Consider the following 17,248-nt stretch of genomic DNA (forward strand, 5'->3'; position numbering starts at 1 on the left):
TTAATCAAATAAAGTTATACACCAGGTAAACTGCAATGGCTTTCCTTGGAACCCCATCAAGATGTTGCTTATTCTATGCAGGTGACCTCACCAGGGACAATTTTGTCTCTAATGGACACTAGAAAATAACTGGAGAATTCTGTTTATCCCAAGTGGGTGGTGCTTCTAATGGATTAAGGCCAGGGATATTGCTGCACCAGCCCTCAGCACAGAGTTATCTACAGAAACATCAGCAGTATGACATTGTGAAACCCTGCTCTAAACCAGAACATCTTCAGCCTCAATGGAGTCTATGGATCCCTTGGGAACATTGCACAGACACAGATTCTGATTCCACAGGTCCAGGGTCGCCCAGAGATTCTGCATTTGTAACTGTATCCCACTTAATACTGATGTTGCAGGTCATTGTAAATGGTATTACAGCTGTGGTCCAGTGTAAAAATCCAGTGTAGGTGTATTGAGGTTTTCTGAACCCTCCATCCACCTCAGTTCTGACCTTAGGTGTCAAATGTTGGATTTGGTACCTGAGTATCTGCATATAGTAGCTTACAAGTACCTGAAGTCCCACCTACTGTATGAAGCTGATATGAGAAGCAAGCTATGTTTTAGAGCTCACAGGAAGTTACCTGGTACAATAAGATCATCTCCATATCAAATCCATATCAATTCCACATCAGCTATTGAGAATATGTTCCACATTTTCTAAGCTCCTTATGATACCAGGTAAGTCTCTTGGAGCATTAAGTGAGTCCAGAAATGCCCTGCTCCTGGGAGTCAGCAAATTGTGATCATACAGGTTGACACACTTGGGGTGCAGCACTGGGGGCCCCCACCTGCAGGAGACTTTGTACTACAGATTCAACATTTTCACTCATTAGTGGTCTGTTCAGGTTTTCTATTAATGATGGTTCAATATCTGAAGGTGGCATATATCCAGGTTGTACATGTCCAGGAATTTATTCATTTCTTCCTGGTTTTACAATTTGTGAGAGTTTAGTTATTTTTATAGCCTCTGATGATCCTTTGGGTTTTGGGGAACACAATTGGCAGAGACCACATGGCTGGAAATAGCAGGTGCTCAATAGACATTCACGTCCCACACATAAAGAAACAACACATGTTTCATGAGATGGGAATGCCAATAACCCTGATTTGATTATTGATATATTACTTTCAAATTATTACTGTATCCCATAAAGATATGCAATTATGGGTCCAACAAAAATGAACTTTAAAACACTATGTTATCTGCTGGTGGGTGATTTGACTTCTTGCTTTTCAACTTAGTTACTATTTCTCTTGTGTAAATTGCTCTTGATAGAACTTCCTGCACCCAAACAAAACACACATTGGGTTTCCTATCAACAACTGGAAGGTAGCAAAATACTGTTCTTTTTATGCTGATTTATGTCAGTTGTTAATAAAGGGAAAGAATCATATACACACAGCAGCCCTTATAATTGAAGTGTTTGACAGAATGTATTGACAGCTCTAACAAAATACATGTTCTGGTATTGAGGAAAAGTCCAAGATTAGACAGAAATTGGAAAGGCAACTTAGCTCTATTTTCACTGAGAAAAACTGGGCAAGAATATTTTATGTTAGAGGAAGTAAAAGGGCAAATTTTGGCTTGCTTTTTATTATGAATCATGAAACATTGTTTTCAAAACATGGTAAAATTAGCCTAAATTTGAATAGACATCTTAACAAAGCAGAATTACTACAAAATCTTCAATCAAATTAAAAAGTATTATATTATGAACATCAAAAATTTATGAAGAAGAGAAGGATTTTGAAATGAGTGGTGCTTGGATGATGATTGGTTGAAATAAAGTTTGATTTGTTAACATGAATAACCATAATCAATTTAATTTGGAGTACCGAGTCCAAGAGGATACACATTTTGCAAGAAATGGAAGAAATATAGGAGTAGAACTGAGAACATGTTCAATGGTCTCAAATGCACTGAAGTCATGCACATTCCCAGGACATTATTTTTCATGAAATAAGGTGCATGCAGACAGACAAATTCCACATCTTGACTCTCATATGTAGCTTTTTAAAAGGTAATTAGAATATGTGCTAGTGATTGCCAGAAGCTGGGAAACGTTTCACTGGGAGGATAGAGAGTCAGCACCCAGACATGGAGAGACAAAGGAATAAGTTCTGTTTTTCTACAGCCTGAAAGGGTGATTATGCTAGAGAATAACCCACTGTAGACGTGAACAATGAGAAAAGAGGAGCTCAAATTTTCCAAACAAGAAAAAAAATGGAAATGGGATCATTTGATTCACATTTATTATTTACATGTATTGAAACATATACTATTTCCCATAACTATGTAGAATTATTAAAGTAATCAAACAAATTTTTAAACTTGTTTAAATAAATATGAATGTTAACTATCCTGGTTTGATCAATATACAGTATATATTATCAAATTATAATACCATATCCCATATTTTTGTATGTTTAAGATATTTTTAAAAATATTTTTAAAAAAATGTTTATGTTGTTGGGGCTGGGGATATGGCTCAAGCGGTAATGTGCTCACCTGGCATGCACGGGGCCCTGGGTTAGATCCTCAGTACCACAAAAAATAAAAAGATGTGTCTACCGAAAACTGAAAAATAAACATTAAAAAATTCTCTCTCTCTCTCTCTCTCATTAAAAAAATTGTTCATGTTGAAAATATTGTTAAGAAGATACAAAGCATTAGGGTACAATATGTAATATATTGTATATTAAGGAAAACTGACTTGCTTTGGTAACATTTTACTATCTATGTAAATCCCATAATACCATGTTGTAAACCTCAAATATACACAATGCTACTTAATTCAAATATAACAATATTAAAATAAATTCAAAAAACAAACATGCATATGCAAATTGTTTCAATTAGAATTTTAAAAACACAAAATTATCTAATAAGTTTGTGAATCAGTGATTTAAAGAAATAATTCAAGTGGCTCATAAATGTGAAAGGTGCTCAATTTCATGAATGTACAAAGAAAATCACCTTAAGCTATCAAGGGAAACTTCAGAAACCTTACTTTGGTGTTTGCTTTATTCCTAAGACTGCAACATCCTGAGATAGAGCACTTTTTTCTTGGGGAGAAATCCAGAAGCAGGAGCTTGTATTTGAAGGCTTTCCTTTGAGCTTTAATGATTATCATCATGAAGTTTGTCTTCAGGCAACTTCCCATCAGGCTAAGAAAGCAGCCTGGTTGCCACAGCCTTGGGTTTGAGAATCTTCAACTCATCTGTGACCTGGAGCTGGTTGCCTAGTTACCATGAACTCCTGCTTCCTCATAAAGGAGTTAATGGAATCATTCAATGAGATAATACCAAGCTAGTGGTTCAACAACACAGGCAGATACAGAGTGTCATTTTATTAATGTGTTAGCGTTGTATGTTTTAATGAGCTCCAGCATGATATTTCAAACATGCAAATAGTGTGCACTGATCAGGTCAGGGTAAGTAACATTTCCCTGCCCACACCGCTTCTTCATGTCTGTTGTCTTTGAACTCCACCCTCCTAATCTTCATAGAGTATATAACAAGATATTGCACTCTGTGCTCCCCATACTGGGCATCAGAACTTAATCCTTCTGTCTGTGTTTGAGTACCATTGCCTCACATAACTTCATCCCTCCCTCCCTTCCATCCTTCCCAGATTTCAGGAATCACTATTATATATTCACCATAACTTTTCTTTAGCTTCCATGTAGGATAGAGAATGTATAGCATTTGTCTTCTGCTTTATTTCACATAACAATGTCCAATCCCATCCATGTTCCTGCTAATGATGAGATTTCATTCATCTTTGTATCTGAATAATATTCTATTGTGTATAAATACCACATTTTCTTTTTTCATTCATCCATCAATGGGAAGCTAGGTTAATCCATATATTGGCTATTGTGAATAATGCCAGAGTAAATGTGGGACTTCAGGAATATTTCTGCATGCTGACTTCATTTCCTTAGTGGTGATACAATTATCAAAATCAAAGTCAATGAGTTTGAAATATTTTCCCACCTCAAAGTCCCTTCTTAAACTAACCCATTTGTGCTTTCTGGTTCAGACTCTATACAACAACCCCCTGTCCAAATTTTAACAAAAATTCAGAATATAAACACCTTAAAAAGAACTCTACTACAGATCACAGATGCAAACATTCATGCAATCTAGTCTTGAACATCAAGGAATCCACATTGTGTGTGAGGAGAAAAATGGAAACAAAAATGGGTCAAACAAAAAGGAATCAGAAAATCATTGAGGAATGGATCTCACTGAGGGCAGAAAGTGCAACAAGTGAAATACATAATTGATTATATGGAGAAACTGAAATCAAAGAAAGTAAAACTCCAGCAGTAAAGTAGAAGGAGCAAGTTCTGCTTCTACCTTCTGGTAGGACCCCAGTTTCTGGCTGTGAGGCTCTGAGCCCTGCGATCGTGAGCACTTCTTCAATCTCAGCACAAATGATGCTTTCACAGTTTCTCTTTGTCACAGAGTCTTCTCAGAGCGTTCTTGATGTCCTTATTCCTCAGACTGTAGATGAAGGGGTTCAGCATGGGGGTGACCACGCTGTACATCACCGAGGCTGTTGCAGTAGAGCGTGAGTTTTGGGTCACAGCAGAACTGAGGTACACACCTAGGCTTGTGCCATAAAACAAGGAGACCACAGAGAGGTGAGATGCACAGGTGGAGAAGGCTTTGTACTTGCCCTGAGCTGATGAGATTGCACGGATGGAGGACACTATCTTAGAATAAGAGTAAAGGATACCAGCAAGGGGACAACCAGCCAGTACCACAGTTGCAAAGTATATCACCACATCATTAAGAAAAGTGTCAGAGCAGGCTCGGTGGACCACCTGGTTAAGTTCACAGAAAAAATGGGGGATTTCCACATCTGTGCAGAAGGACAGTCGCAACATCATTAAGCTTTGCAACAATGCATGTGACATACTCACAACCCAGGACACCAGAACCAGCCACACACAGAACCAGGGCTTCATAATAACTGTGTAGTGCAGAGGGTGACAGATGGCCACAAAGCGGTCATAAGCCATTATGGTCAGCAGAAAAATGTCTACCACTGAAAAGAGCAGGAAGAAATGCATTTGGCTGATGCAGCATTTAAACCCAATGACCTTGCTCTGTGTCTGGATGTTCACCAGCATCTTGGGGACGGTGGTGGAAGTGAAGCACATGTCCACAAAGGACAGGTTGGAGAGGAAGAAGTACATGGGTGTGTGCAGGTGGGAGGCTGAGATGGTGGCCAGGATGATGAGCAGGTTCCCTAGCACAGTGACCAGGTACATGGACAGGAAAAGACCAAAGATGAGGGGCTGCAGTTCTGGGTCCTCTGAAAACCCCAGCAGAAGGAATTCTGAAATTTTTGTGTCATTTTCTGCCCCCATGTGTTTGATGTAACTGGGGAGAGAGAGAGAAAAAAGAGACATGACCCAACTATGCAATGCTGACCTGATGGGAAGGCAGTCATTTCTATTGTGCAGTTAGGACACCAAGGTCTCAGTTCTGGTGTGATTCTCCTTTCCTTCAGGGATCCCTCTGCATCTCTGATCAGGAATACCTGTATTACTCTCAGCCTTTCCCCAAAATACTATGGATTTGAACTTTCCCCATGTATTGGAGGAATGTCATTTAGTGGCCATCATGTTCCAGGCATGTGATTGGTCAATGCTAAAAGACAAATGTTCCTTTATCTAATGATGGAGGAAGAGTTCACACAAATGTCAAGAAATAATCTTGTGGCGTGCCAGAAGTTAACAGGTTCTCTGAAGAACAAAGGGCAGATGTGAAGGAGATTGCGGAGAGAAAGTCTTCTTCTCTTCTGGTTGGTCAGGAAAGACAGGCAGAGGCTGGCACTGGAAAAGAGACCCAGGAAGAGTCAGGAGGACCCATGGAGTCATCTGTAGAAGTGTGTACCTGGAAAGGGGGAAGCTAGTGCAAAGGCCCCACGGGAGGTGCCTGTTTCAGATGTCCAGGGTGTGGACAAGGACTGTGTGACCAGTGGAATAAGAAAGGGGGAGAGGGATGTGAGCTGGTGTTAGAGAATAATGAAGCTCACAGTGACCTCATTGCTGCTGAATGCTCAGCCCCAAGGAGACTGTGGGCACATATTGCATTTGCATTTTAAGTTGGTTGCCAAGATGCCTTCTGAATGGAAATTCATCCCTTCATTATTTCTATCGGTTGTTTTATCTTCTGGTATTTGGGTTATAGGTTGGTTTTGCAATATATTGAGCCTAGAAACTAAACACACACACACACACACACACACACACACACACACACACACACATGCTATGGGCTATGTTAAGAGTGGCTTCCTGTCATGCCCAGGGTACTCTTAGGAAGGAGTAAACACCAGGAAATCTGTTGATATTAACTTATCTTTATCAGGTTGGACAATATAAAAACTCTTCAAAATAAGCAGAGAGCCAATGAAATGGCTTAAATGGGGGAAAAGCTCTAATAAGCTCGGGTGGACTTGGAGAGAAAGTAAGAAAAAAAGAATATTCCTCATCTATGCCTCATCCCAAGTCGTTGTATCTGCTAATGATTTGGGGTAGGGAGGGGGAGCATGGGAGGAATAGATGAATTCTAGATAGGGCAGAGGGGTGGGAGGAAAAGAGAGCCGGCAGGGGGTTAGCAAGGATGGTGGATGTGATGGACATCATTATCCAAGGTACATGTATGAAGACACAAATTAGTGTCAACATACTTTATATACAACCAGATATATGAAAAAGTGTGCTGTATATGTGTAATAAGAATTGTAATACATTCTGCTGTCATTTTTAAAATCAATTTAAAAACCACAAAATTCTCAAAAACAATGTAATAATAATAATAATAACAATGTAATAATAATAATAATAATAATATAGTTGAAGATTGATATACATGGGGAAAAAGAAAATACAGAGGAAAGGAAAAAAGAAAAATTCAAAACAGGAAAACAAAATTTGTACATTTTATATAAAATATAAAGAGATGTTTTCCTGTGCCATTTAAAACTGATTTGTCTAATTGGGATTTATGTTTCATTTCATTTTAATTGACACATATAATGGTACATATTTAAGGGTATAATGTGAATTTCAGGACATGTAGACATTGTGCAATGATCAAATCAGGGTAATTAACATATCCATTACTCCAACTATTAATCATTGCATTGTGCTGAGGATATTCAAAACTCCTGCTCCTGGTGATTTTGAAATATATGATTCCTATTTGTTAACCACAGATGCGCTACTGTGAAAATGATTACCAAAGTTGATGCAGCTGCCTAACTGGGAATTAATGCTCATTTATCAACTCTTCTCCATTTTTGTCCCCCTTCCTCTCCCCATTCTCTGGTAGCCACTGTTCTCTCCACTTCTGTGAGATCAACGTTCTTTGGATTCCACAGTGAAAACCAATTGGTATTTGCCATTGTATGAAATAAGTCAGATGCTAAAAGACAAATACCAACTGGTGACTGTGGACGGTAGTGGTTAAGGGGGCCCCCTCTCCACGGACTTGCATGGTGTCTTTCTGTGCTATTCCTGGGCTTTCTGTTTGGAACTCTGGTGACAAACCCAGTGGGCACCCTCTAGTTCACTGGTTGTGGTCCTCAGTCAACAGGAAAAGGCCTCCTAACAGCATATTCTATAAACTCCTGCACACACCATGACAGGACCGTCCTTTCACACTGAATAAAATCCTGCATGTGGCTTATCCCCGAAGCCATCACAGCACACACTTAACGCAAGGTATCAACTGTCTTTGGCTTCATGAGGCAAGATCCAAAGAGCCAACTTCACCTGTGTGGTTTGCCTTCCTGTTTTCACAATGGCATGTGCACACATTATCTAGAGTCAAATTAAAGTAAAGGAAGGTTGTCTAACCAAAAGAATGGCAGGGAAATAAAACTGGGCTAAACTGAAGGGTTTTAAAACAACTGTTAAATAAAATGGAATGGAGCATCAAGCAGTATGTGAAAGAAGATATATGATAAAAATAGTTTGATGTGATCAAATGGATTTGTAATTAAATCAGCAGAGACTTAGGCATAAAAGATTATAATCAAAGGTTTTCCTCAGATTGTGTGGCTGGTTAGTTACTATTTGATAGATGGATCTGGAATTCAGCCTCGGTATAGTCACTGAAAATAAAACAGGGTTTGTATTTCTGTTTAGTAAAAGGAACATTGAAAGGTTCTTAAAAGACTGACACAAATGGCTACCTGCCCAGAAATATTGAAGGAGGCCCCCTTGCTCACGTCTCACAACAAATCTGAAGAACTTAAAGACTCAGTATGAAAATAAACAATACATTCTAGAGGAACATTGGGGGAATGACATATAAAACTTATGAGTGGGCAAAATCATCTAAAATAAGGCAAGAAACTCAGAAGTAATAAGATACACATATTTTACTAAATAGAATCTAAAATTTTTGGTGGTCAAAATAATCATTCCCAAAGTTAATAAAGAAAAATAAACTGGAAAATTTCACCCATTGTAATACTGATAAATGTCGAAAATGGGCACGTGATGATAACAAGAAAATTGAATGTGGAAGCAAGACAAAAATAAGGAAAAAGGGGGCATTGTGTGAAAATAGAAGAGCAATCGGAGCAGAAGAAGGGATTGAGGGGGAGGGAGGAGGGATGGGGAAATGGAGGAACGGTGGTTGAATCTGACCTCACTTTCCTGTGTATATATATGAATGTAACAGGGAGTTTACCATCATGGAGATCCACAAAACTCTAATTAAAAATAAATAGCAGAGGAAAGGGAACAGGTGGAGGAAGGAAGGAGGGAAAAAGGAATTCCTGGGGACTGAATTGGAGCTAATTGTATTTCATGCTTGTATAATTACATCCAAATTAATACTAATGCTATGTAGAACTAAAACAACCTCATAAAAAATAAAAATGAGCAGATAAAAATGCTGCTCCATCTCAGAAATAAAAAATGCCCTCCTTTCCTTTGGGTCCCTCTACAGATAATGCACATTTCTCTTTTCCATACAATTGTTTGCAAAGGTCCTGGGACACACGCTCTGCTTTCACTGAAACCACTCTGAAACTCCACTCCCTCTTCTGATGGGGATGCTTTTTCCCTCACCCCATGGTCATCAAGGACCTGCCTGGCATTGCTGAGCTCACTGTTCACTCCTGTTTTTAGCACATGGTAAATACATGCATCACTGCATAATCAAATAATTGAGCAAACAACCACAGCAATCTATGGCTCTGGCTGAGGCTGGATTGGCTCCCAATTGACCTTAGGGCCATGTTCTTGGCTTCCAGCCTGCTCTCTGATGCCTTTCTGCAGCACCTGCTGGGCTCTCAGACTCACCTGGGCAGGTTCTGAATGAAGGATCTCATGGAACCAAATTCTTCCCTGAATGTGCGATGATGGAGAGACTGAAGCAATGTTGTCCAACTAGCCAGCAGGAAGGGGTCACACATCAGTCCCTGAGCCAGATGCCAGGCTCCTAAATAAAAAAAGCTGTGTCTCATGCAATTCAAGTTTGAGGCAGCAACGAAGAAGGGCAGGGAGCTACCTCCAGCTCTGTGAGTCTGCTCATTAGGCATCATGTTCCTCTGGGACTTCGCTTTGCACTGGAAGCAATTTTTTTTCTTGCTGATTTCTGCCCCCAAGACACCAAATTAAATTCCAGGGGAATCACTCTTTGTTTCTTCTTCTCCGTGTAATCTTCTGACCTCCAGAGAGCTGAACTCCTAACACCTGACCCAACCCTGATTGAAAGTCTTCTCCAACATCTTGGATGGATGAATCTGTCTTGGCCAGGTCCTCTGGATCCACAAAACCTTAGCTTGTGTTGGGGACACAGCCCCTGATATTTTGAGAAAATGGATTATTTTCTATGATCCTTGCATATGAAACACTTTTCAATACTTAAAAAATACCATGTTTGTAACCCATGTGGACAGCAGTCATTGAGTCCTGTTTCTATAAATATTTTGATCAAAGAGGAAGTTAGGTATTTTTATGGATGTAGTCCTGAGGTTAGCATTATATGAACTCTCTTTGTTAGTTTTTACAAGAAGTTCATTCTTTGTGTTCTGTACCACCAAGAACCTCATTCTACATTCATACAAATCATGCAACTGTGTAGGTCCCATAACCATGTGCCCAGTAGGAGTTAGACTCTCAACATGGAACAGAATGGAAACACCTTGAGGACAGGGACTGCCTACTCTTTGCCACAGTGCTCAATAGACATTTGGGCTCCACACACAAAGAAATAATGTTTAAGGAGATGAACATGCTAATAACCCTCATTTGATCATTGCATAGGGTATGCACATTTCAAATAATGCCTGTGCCCCATAGTTATTTATGATTATGGGTCAATGGGAAATATATTTAAAAATCATGACTTTTGCAAATGAGTAATTTGATTTCCTCCTTCCCAAATTTAGGTGGCCTCTTTCTTTCTCTTACCTACTTGCTCTGGCTAGAACTTCCAGTACTATGAAGAGTACTACTGATGGTGGGCATGCTGCCCTTGTTCTAGGTCCTAGAGGAAAAGCTGAAAGCTTTTCAGTATGATGTAAGCTGAGGGTGTGTCACTGGTAGCCTTTATTGTGCTGAGGACCATTCCTTCTACACCTAATTTGTTGAGAGCTTTCCTGTGAAGTGATTTGAATTTCATCAAGTAGCTCTTTCTATACCTATTGAGATGGTCAGATACTTTGTCCTTCATTCTGTTGCTGTGATGCACCAAGATTGACCTGTGTCCTTTTATTCTTCAGATAGATGCTACTCGATAAGGGTGTCATCATTTTAATGTGCTGTTGGGTTTGGTTTGTCGGTATTTTGTTGAGGGTTTCTGCATTGATCTTCATCGGGGACCTTCCCTATAATTTTCTGTGTCCTTGCCTGGAGTTGGTATTAGGGTAATGTGCTCCTTATAGAAGGAGCTTGGGAGAGTTCCCATCTGTTTAATTTTGGAGGGAAGTTTAAGAAGCTTGCTGTTAGATCTTCACATGTTAGGTAGAACTCAGCAGCGATGCCATCAGGTCCCGAGTTTCTTGGTGGAAGACTTCTTACTGCTGATTCATTCTCTCCATTCCTATAAGGATGTTCAGGTTTTCCATTTGTTCCTGATTCAGTCATGATATGTTTTCTGTTTCCAGAGATCATTTTTCTCTCAGTGTTTCCATATATTGGCATATTTTTATGGTAGTTTTTTGATTCTTTGTGTTGCTACGGTGACAGCTGTCATTTTTCCACTTTCATTTGATTTCACTTAATTTGGTCTTTTAGATTTTTTAGTTGAAAGTGATTTTGTTCAGAGAAAAAATAGAGTTTTGTTAATCTTTTTATTGTTTTGCTGCTCTCTATTTCATTGATTTCTGCTTCAACTGTCCATATATATATATATATATATATATATATATATATATATATATATATTTCCTTCTGTTAACATTCATTTTTGGATACCAAATTAGATTTTGTCTGGGTTTTCTAGACAGTGGGGCTACAAAGGGGAATTTGTTTGCATTAAGAAGCCCCAATTTGGCCATCACCAGAGAAGGAACCACCGAGCTAATGCCTCCTCTCCTCGGAGCACTGAATCCAAGCTGCAGGCAGCCAGGTTCTGGAGATGGCTGAAGACTCCTCACTTCCCCAACTGCTGCCTCTCCCCTGGGGACCTTCGCTTTACATGGAACCGGAAAAACCACACGGGGACTCCAGTATTTCTCCTCCAGGGACTTTCTGAGAAGCCAGGGTTTCAGTCTGTTCCCTCTGGGTTGTTCCTGTCCTTGTACCTGGTGACCATCTTTGGCAACCTGCTCATCATCCTGGCCACCATCTCAGACTCCCACCTGCACGTACCCATGTAGTTCCTCCTCTCCAACCTGTCCTTTGTGGACATCTGCTTCACCTCCACCACCATCCCCAAGATGCTGGTGAACATCCAGACACAGAGCAAGGCCTGTGTCTACGCAGGCTGCATCACCCAGATGTGCTTCTTCACCGATTTTGCACTGCTGGACAATGGACTTCTTACTGTGATGGCCTATGACCGCTTCGTGGCCATCTGCTACGTGAACCCTGCACTACACAGTCCTCAGGAGCCCCAAGCTCTGTGCTCAGTTCTCCTCCTGAGCTGGCTCATCAGTGTGCTGGGAGCCCTTCCTGAGAGCGTGAGTGGACCGAGGCTCTCCTTCTGCACAGATGTGGAAATCCCACACTATTTCTGTGAATTCCCTAGGTCCTCAAGCTCTCCTGCTCATACCTTCATCAGTAGCGTCATATTCTACATAGTGACAGGTATTTTTTCACCTCTTGCTGGGATCCTTTTCTCTTATTCTAAAATTGTGGCTTCTGTCCTGTGGATATCCACAGCAGGAGGGAAGTGCAAGGCCTTTTCCACCTGCAGTTCTCACCTCTCAGTTGTCTCCCTGTTCTATGGAACCTGCCTGGGGGTCTACCTCAGCTCCACAGGGACACGTGGTCTTGGACAGGGGTGTTGGCCTCCACCCTGTACACCTTGGTCACCCCCATGGTGAACCCCTTCATCTACAGCCTGAGGAACAGGGGCATGAAAAGGGCCCTGGGAACATGTCTGTGCAGACTGCTGACCTCATGATGACAGTGATACTGACCCTGTGCCTGGACAATTATCACCAAGGATGATGGAACAGGTGCTTCATAGTTTGGACACCGAATCACCCTGACTCAACTAAAATATAGATGCTTTGCTTATTGACAATTTACAAATATTCTCTTACAAAGGATGTCTTTAATCCATTGCCATTTTTGTATTTATTTCTTTTCAATTTGTAGGAAAAATTAAATTCTTTGTTGGATGTATATGTGTGGTTCTAACCAATGCCTTCCTTTTACACTATATTCATTGTGTCTACCAGGAATTAAACCCAGGGGTGCTTAACCCCTGAGCCACATCCACAGCCCTTTTTAATTTTTTGTTTTGTAATAAGATTATGCCCATGTCCTGTGTGGGGAAGGAGTAGATAAATGTCACAAGTGTGGGCCAGCTGGAAATAAAAGCTGGAAAAGTAATACCAAAAAACAAAGACAAGAATTACATATTCAAAAGTGGGAGCATTTACAGGGTTGGACAGACCTGTTGGGTTTGATCCAAACAAGGAGAAAAGCCCATGAATGCTTTATTTAGAGCAATATATACCAAAGGGACTCAGTAAAAAGCTTCTTTAGGAAAACAGGATAAGAGTGGGGAAAGCAGGTAGTTTGGAGCTTGGCAGGTTATGCCCATCTCTCCGTGGCTGTTTTTGAACCTGGGGCTGTGAGCTAAGGCCAGGTGCCATCATGATCTAGCCTTTCTCAAACTGGGGAATTTCACCCAGGACCTCCCAGAAAAGGCCTCCCTGCCTGATGATGGCTCAAACAGAACCATAATTCACACACAGCTTCCGACAGCTAAGTTGCTAGGGCCTCACTAAGTTGCAGGGGCTGGCTTTGAACTTGAGATCACCCTGCCTCAGCCTCCCGTGCCAGCAGGATTACTGGCTCGAGCCACCATGCCAGCAATCTTATACAATCTTAATGAAGTTCAATTTGTCTCTTTTCAAAAATTCCCTTTCCTTTCTGTAGATCACAATTTGGATCATGAAAATTATTAGAGCTCAAAAGTAAGCCATCCCAACTGTCCCGAACTTACCAGTTTTGTATTTTAGGATGATGTGAAGGTAATAGACATTCAGTAGAAATCCTACTTTGCATTCTGGGTGTTTAGCTTTTCCCAGGCTAGCGATATGTGACATAAGGCTGAGCAGGAAAGAGCAACCCACAGCTCCCAGTCATCCACACCATCAGATGAAAACGTAATGAATAACTTGATGAACTAAGAAACATCATCTTCATAGATATTCTCAAGAGCTGACCATACTAAAACAGACTAAGAGTCCAAAATCCTGACTGTGGCTACTTAAAGCCACCATGAGTGGATCAGAAATAGCGTCCATTAGTCCAGCACAGCACAGGGAGGTGGACTCAGGCTCTGAGCTGCCTGCCTGGGTCCAGGGAGGACGTCCACTCCACCACCCTCCCTGTCTCCCAAGAACAGCTCAATGCTGGACTCACTTCCTGTGCCAGGAAACCCTTGTGATGTCACAGTGACCTGAGCCAATGAGGAGCAAGGTGGTGGTCACCATGGCAGCTGTCTGTGGAGCATCTGCTCTGGGCAGGTCATTTCCTGTGAGATTTAACCTACAACTTAGTTCACACAGAAACTGAAGAAGGGGGAATCTACCAAGTATATAAGGAGCCAAGATCTATAAGTCTGATTTCCTGTCATACAGGATGTATACAAGGGCAAGTGTCAACTTGTCTGGGCAGAAGCTGAGCTACTGAGTCCACATCTGACCACCTAAGATCAGAACTGAGGTGGGTGGAGGCCTTCATGATGGAGAAGGCTTCAGAATGCCTGCACTTCACTCTGATGCTGGACCACAGCCTCGGTACTGAATAATGGAATCACTGTAACTACATCTATAATTATATAATTATCAAGTGTTTATAAATTTATAATTATCAAGTGTTTCATTAATGACATTTCTTGTTTTTTAAATTTTTTTCTTAGTTGTAGTTGGACACAATACCTTTATTTAATTTATTTTTTCTTATGTGGCACTGAGGATCGGACCTAGCACCTTGCACGCGCTAGGTGAGTGCTCTACCGCTGAGCCACAACCCCAGCCCAGTCGTTTCTTAACTTGTGTTCCAAGCATGACCATCCTTACACGTTCTGTAAAAAGCCTCATGAAGCAAAAGGGTAACTTCCCATGGTATTATTAAAAAATGAATGCAGTCCTCTCCTTTGATGAAGGGGGAATAGCCATTTTCTGAAGATAATAATAGATGTGTTCCCTCTACAAGCCAGTGCTTTGGGTTCCCAAAGACTAAGAGTCGGGTACCTCAGACTTAATACATCAAAAGTTCTAGGGAGGTTAGACTTCTGGAGGGCAGGAGACTTCATGGAGAAGGAGCATCAGAGACTGGATCCACCTGATTTCTAGCCAGATGTCTTGGGACTATAAAAAGAGCAGGAAAAAGTTCCTTTCTGCTCTGACCAGTGTCCCATAGGGACATCAAGTGATCAGGGACTGAAGTAACTAGAGGAAATGTACCTAATGAGCAGACACAGGGAGGTATAATAGACACTCGGATGTCAATCAGAGGATGCAACCTTGGATCAAACAAGACATGGTCATTTCTTTTGAATCCTGAGTCAGGCTAGGCTCCAGTGCTTCACTCCTTCATATCATCTTATATGGGCACAGGATTTCACTCTCCATCATCAACCAGCCAGGGAGGAATCCAGACTTTTACTGGGAGGTTGCTTTTCAGAGACAACATCCAGGTGAGTCTGAGAGCCCAGCAGGTATTGTAAAAAGGTTCAGCAAGAAGAGAAGGAAACTGAGGCTACCTGAGAACCGAGCCAGCCCAGTCCAGAGCTGAAAGTCACTGTGTGATTTCATCTCTAACTCATCTGCAATTTATTGAAAGTGTTTTAAAGGGTGTATTTCTGAGACTTGGCAGTGGGTAGATCATTGCTGACAGAAATGGAACTGCAGTTGGATGGGTCTGAATGAGGAAGTGGTGCATGGTATTATTGGGAACTATCCCAGGAGGTTCACCATTAAGGAGTAATAAAATTGTGTACTAGGCATGGCGGGGTATTCATGAAGCTAGGGTCTTTTCCTCCGTAGTTTTAACATGAAGTCTATTTAAGTCTGTTTTTCTCTTCATTATGAAGACCAGACTAATACTCTGCATAAAAAACTTCTTTGTAGTAAAAGTTCATGAGACACTTCAGAATACCTTCTCTCATGCAGCATGTCACATGAAAAACAAATAAATTTTGTTTGGTTGGTAAAGAGACAACTAAGGGCTACAAAGTGAAATTCTTTCTCTACTGTTGATGCTGAATATATTTTGAAATTTGTTAGTTTTTTTTTCCTTCTCTTTGTGATTCCAAATTGTTTATGTAAGCTCTATGTTTTAATGGAGTCTGTTTTTTATCTTTTAAATTTCAAAGGAAGTACTGGAAGTTTTTTCCCACTGAATTTTCTGCTTGCCATCCTGTTCTCTTGTACATGTACAAGACGTGTTTTGGAATGAGGGTACATGAAACTTCATGAATCTTGTGTGAGCAAATCTGCCAGTCACCTTGAGTCCTTGTCATCCCGTCACCTTTAAGTTCAGAGAGTTCTTGCTGGTATCTGTAAAGTGCCTTGTATACCTGTTGCCTTCTACTTTCATATCAGCTTTTCCTTAATATGACAGTTTTGCCTTTTATGACTGCTTGTCTTTTTATAAATAACAACCATCTCATAACATCTTGTGGAACATATTATTTTGCATTTAACTAAGGATTGCCTACATCTTTTAAAATAAGCATGCCTTTATACATACAAATATCAGTATATTTGGGGGATCCCCTTTTTGCAAAAAAAGCATAAAAATGATTTGAGATTCCTGTGACAAATAAGGAAGATCATGCATGTAATGAGTTCAGCTCACCCAGAGGGTAAGAACTCATGAAGGGAGCAATGGTAATATTTTAATCACTGTTATTAATTTCTTTCTTGTTGCCACTGTGTTCTTTGTCACCAGCACATTTCACATCATTTATATGTAAGATGAAATCATAACCTTAGATATTGTTTCTTCCTTGCTCCTAAACAGATCTGTTCTTAATATCTTATTTTCACCTCTTTGTCAATTAAATCTTGACTTAGAAATCCACGTTGATGTGGTTAAATGATGGCTATTTTAATCGTTTTGATGAGAATTTATTTTAGGTTATTGCTGAATTTTATTTCATGCGGTTGTTTTGAGTGCATTTCATTAGCCTGATCCTTCTGTTTATTCTGTTTATTGTACAAAGTCTTAATTTCTTACACGTTTTTCTATATGAATGCCCACCTTCATGAAAATGAACAAAGCAGGTAAGATCTCTGCTCATTTGGATTTTACATTTTACTGCCAAACACTGCAGACAACAATGAAATAAATGCACCTATGTTATAACACGCTTGGGATAAATCCTATGTGGAAGAGGACAGGTTATTGTGACAGATGCAGGATTCTATAGATTGCTACAGAGTAAGCAGTCCCCAGAGCAGCTGCACTTGAACTCTTATGTTCAAAAGTAGGAATAAAAATTTTCTAATTTTTTATTTCTTATTGATTCA

The 17,248-nt window shown here is 40.3% G+C and overlaps 1 protein-coding gene and 1 pseudogene across 1 annotated transcript; one reads left to right on the forward strand and one right to left on the reverse strand.

The window, feature by feature from the left end:
- Positions 1–4,496: 4,496 nt before the first annotated feature.
- Positions 4,497–5,429, reverse strand: LOC143400080 (olfactory receptor 7A10-like). The gene has a single exon (XM_076857351.1). The coding sequence runs from the start codon at positions 5,427–5,429 to the stop codon at positions 4,497–4,499; it is 933 nt and encodes a 310-aa protein (XP_076713466.1).
- A 3,891-nt stretch (positions 5,430–9,320) lies between these two features.
- On the forward strand, positions 9,321–12,657 carry LOC143400088 (olfactory receptor 1571-like; annotated as a pseudogene).
- The last annotated feature ends 4,591 nt before the right edge of the window (positions 12,658–17,248 follow it).

Source organism: Callospermophilus lateralis, chromosome 1, assembly GCF_048772815.1.
Source record: "Callospermophilus lateralis isolate mCalLat2 chromosome 1, mCalLat2.hap1, whole genome shotgun sequence".
In the NCBI taxonomy this organism is placed as follows: Eukaryota; Metazoa; Chordata; class Mammalia; order Rodentia; family Sciuridae; genus Callospermophilus; species Callospermophilus lateralis.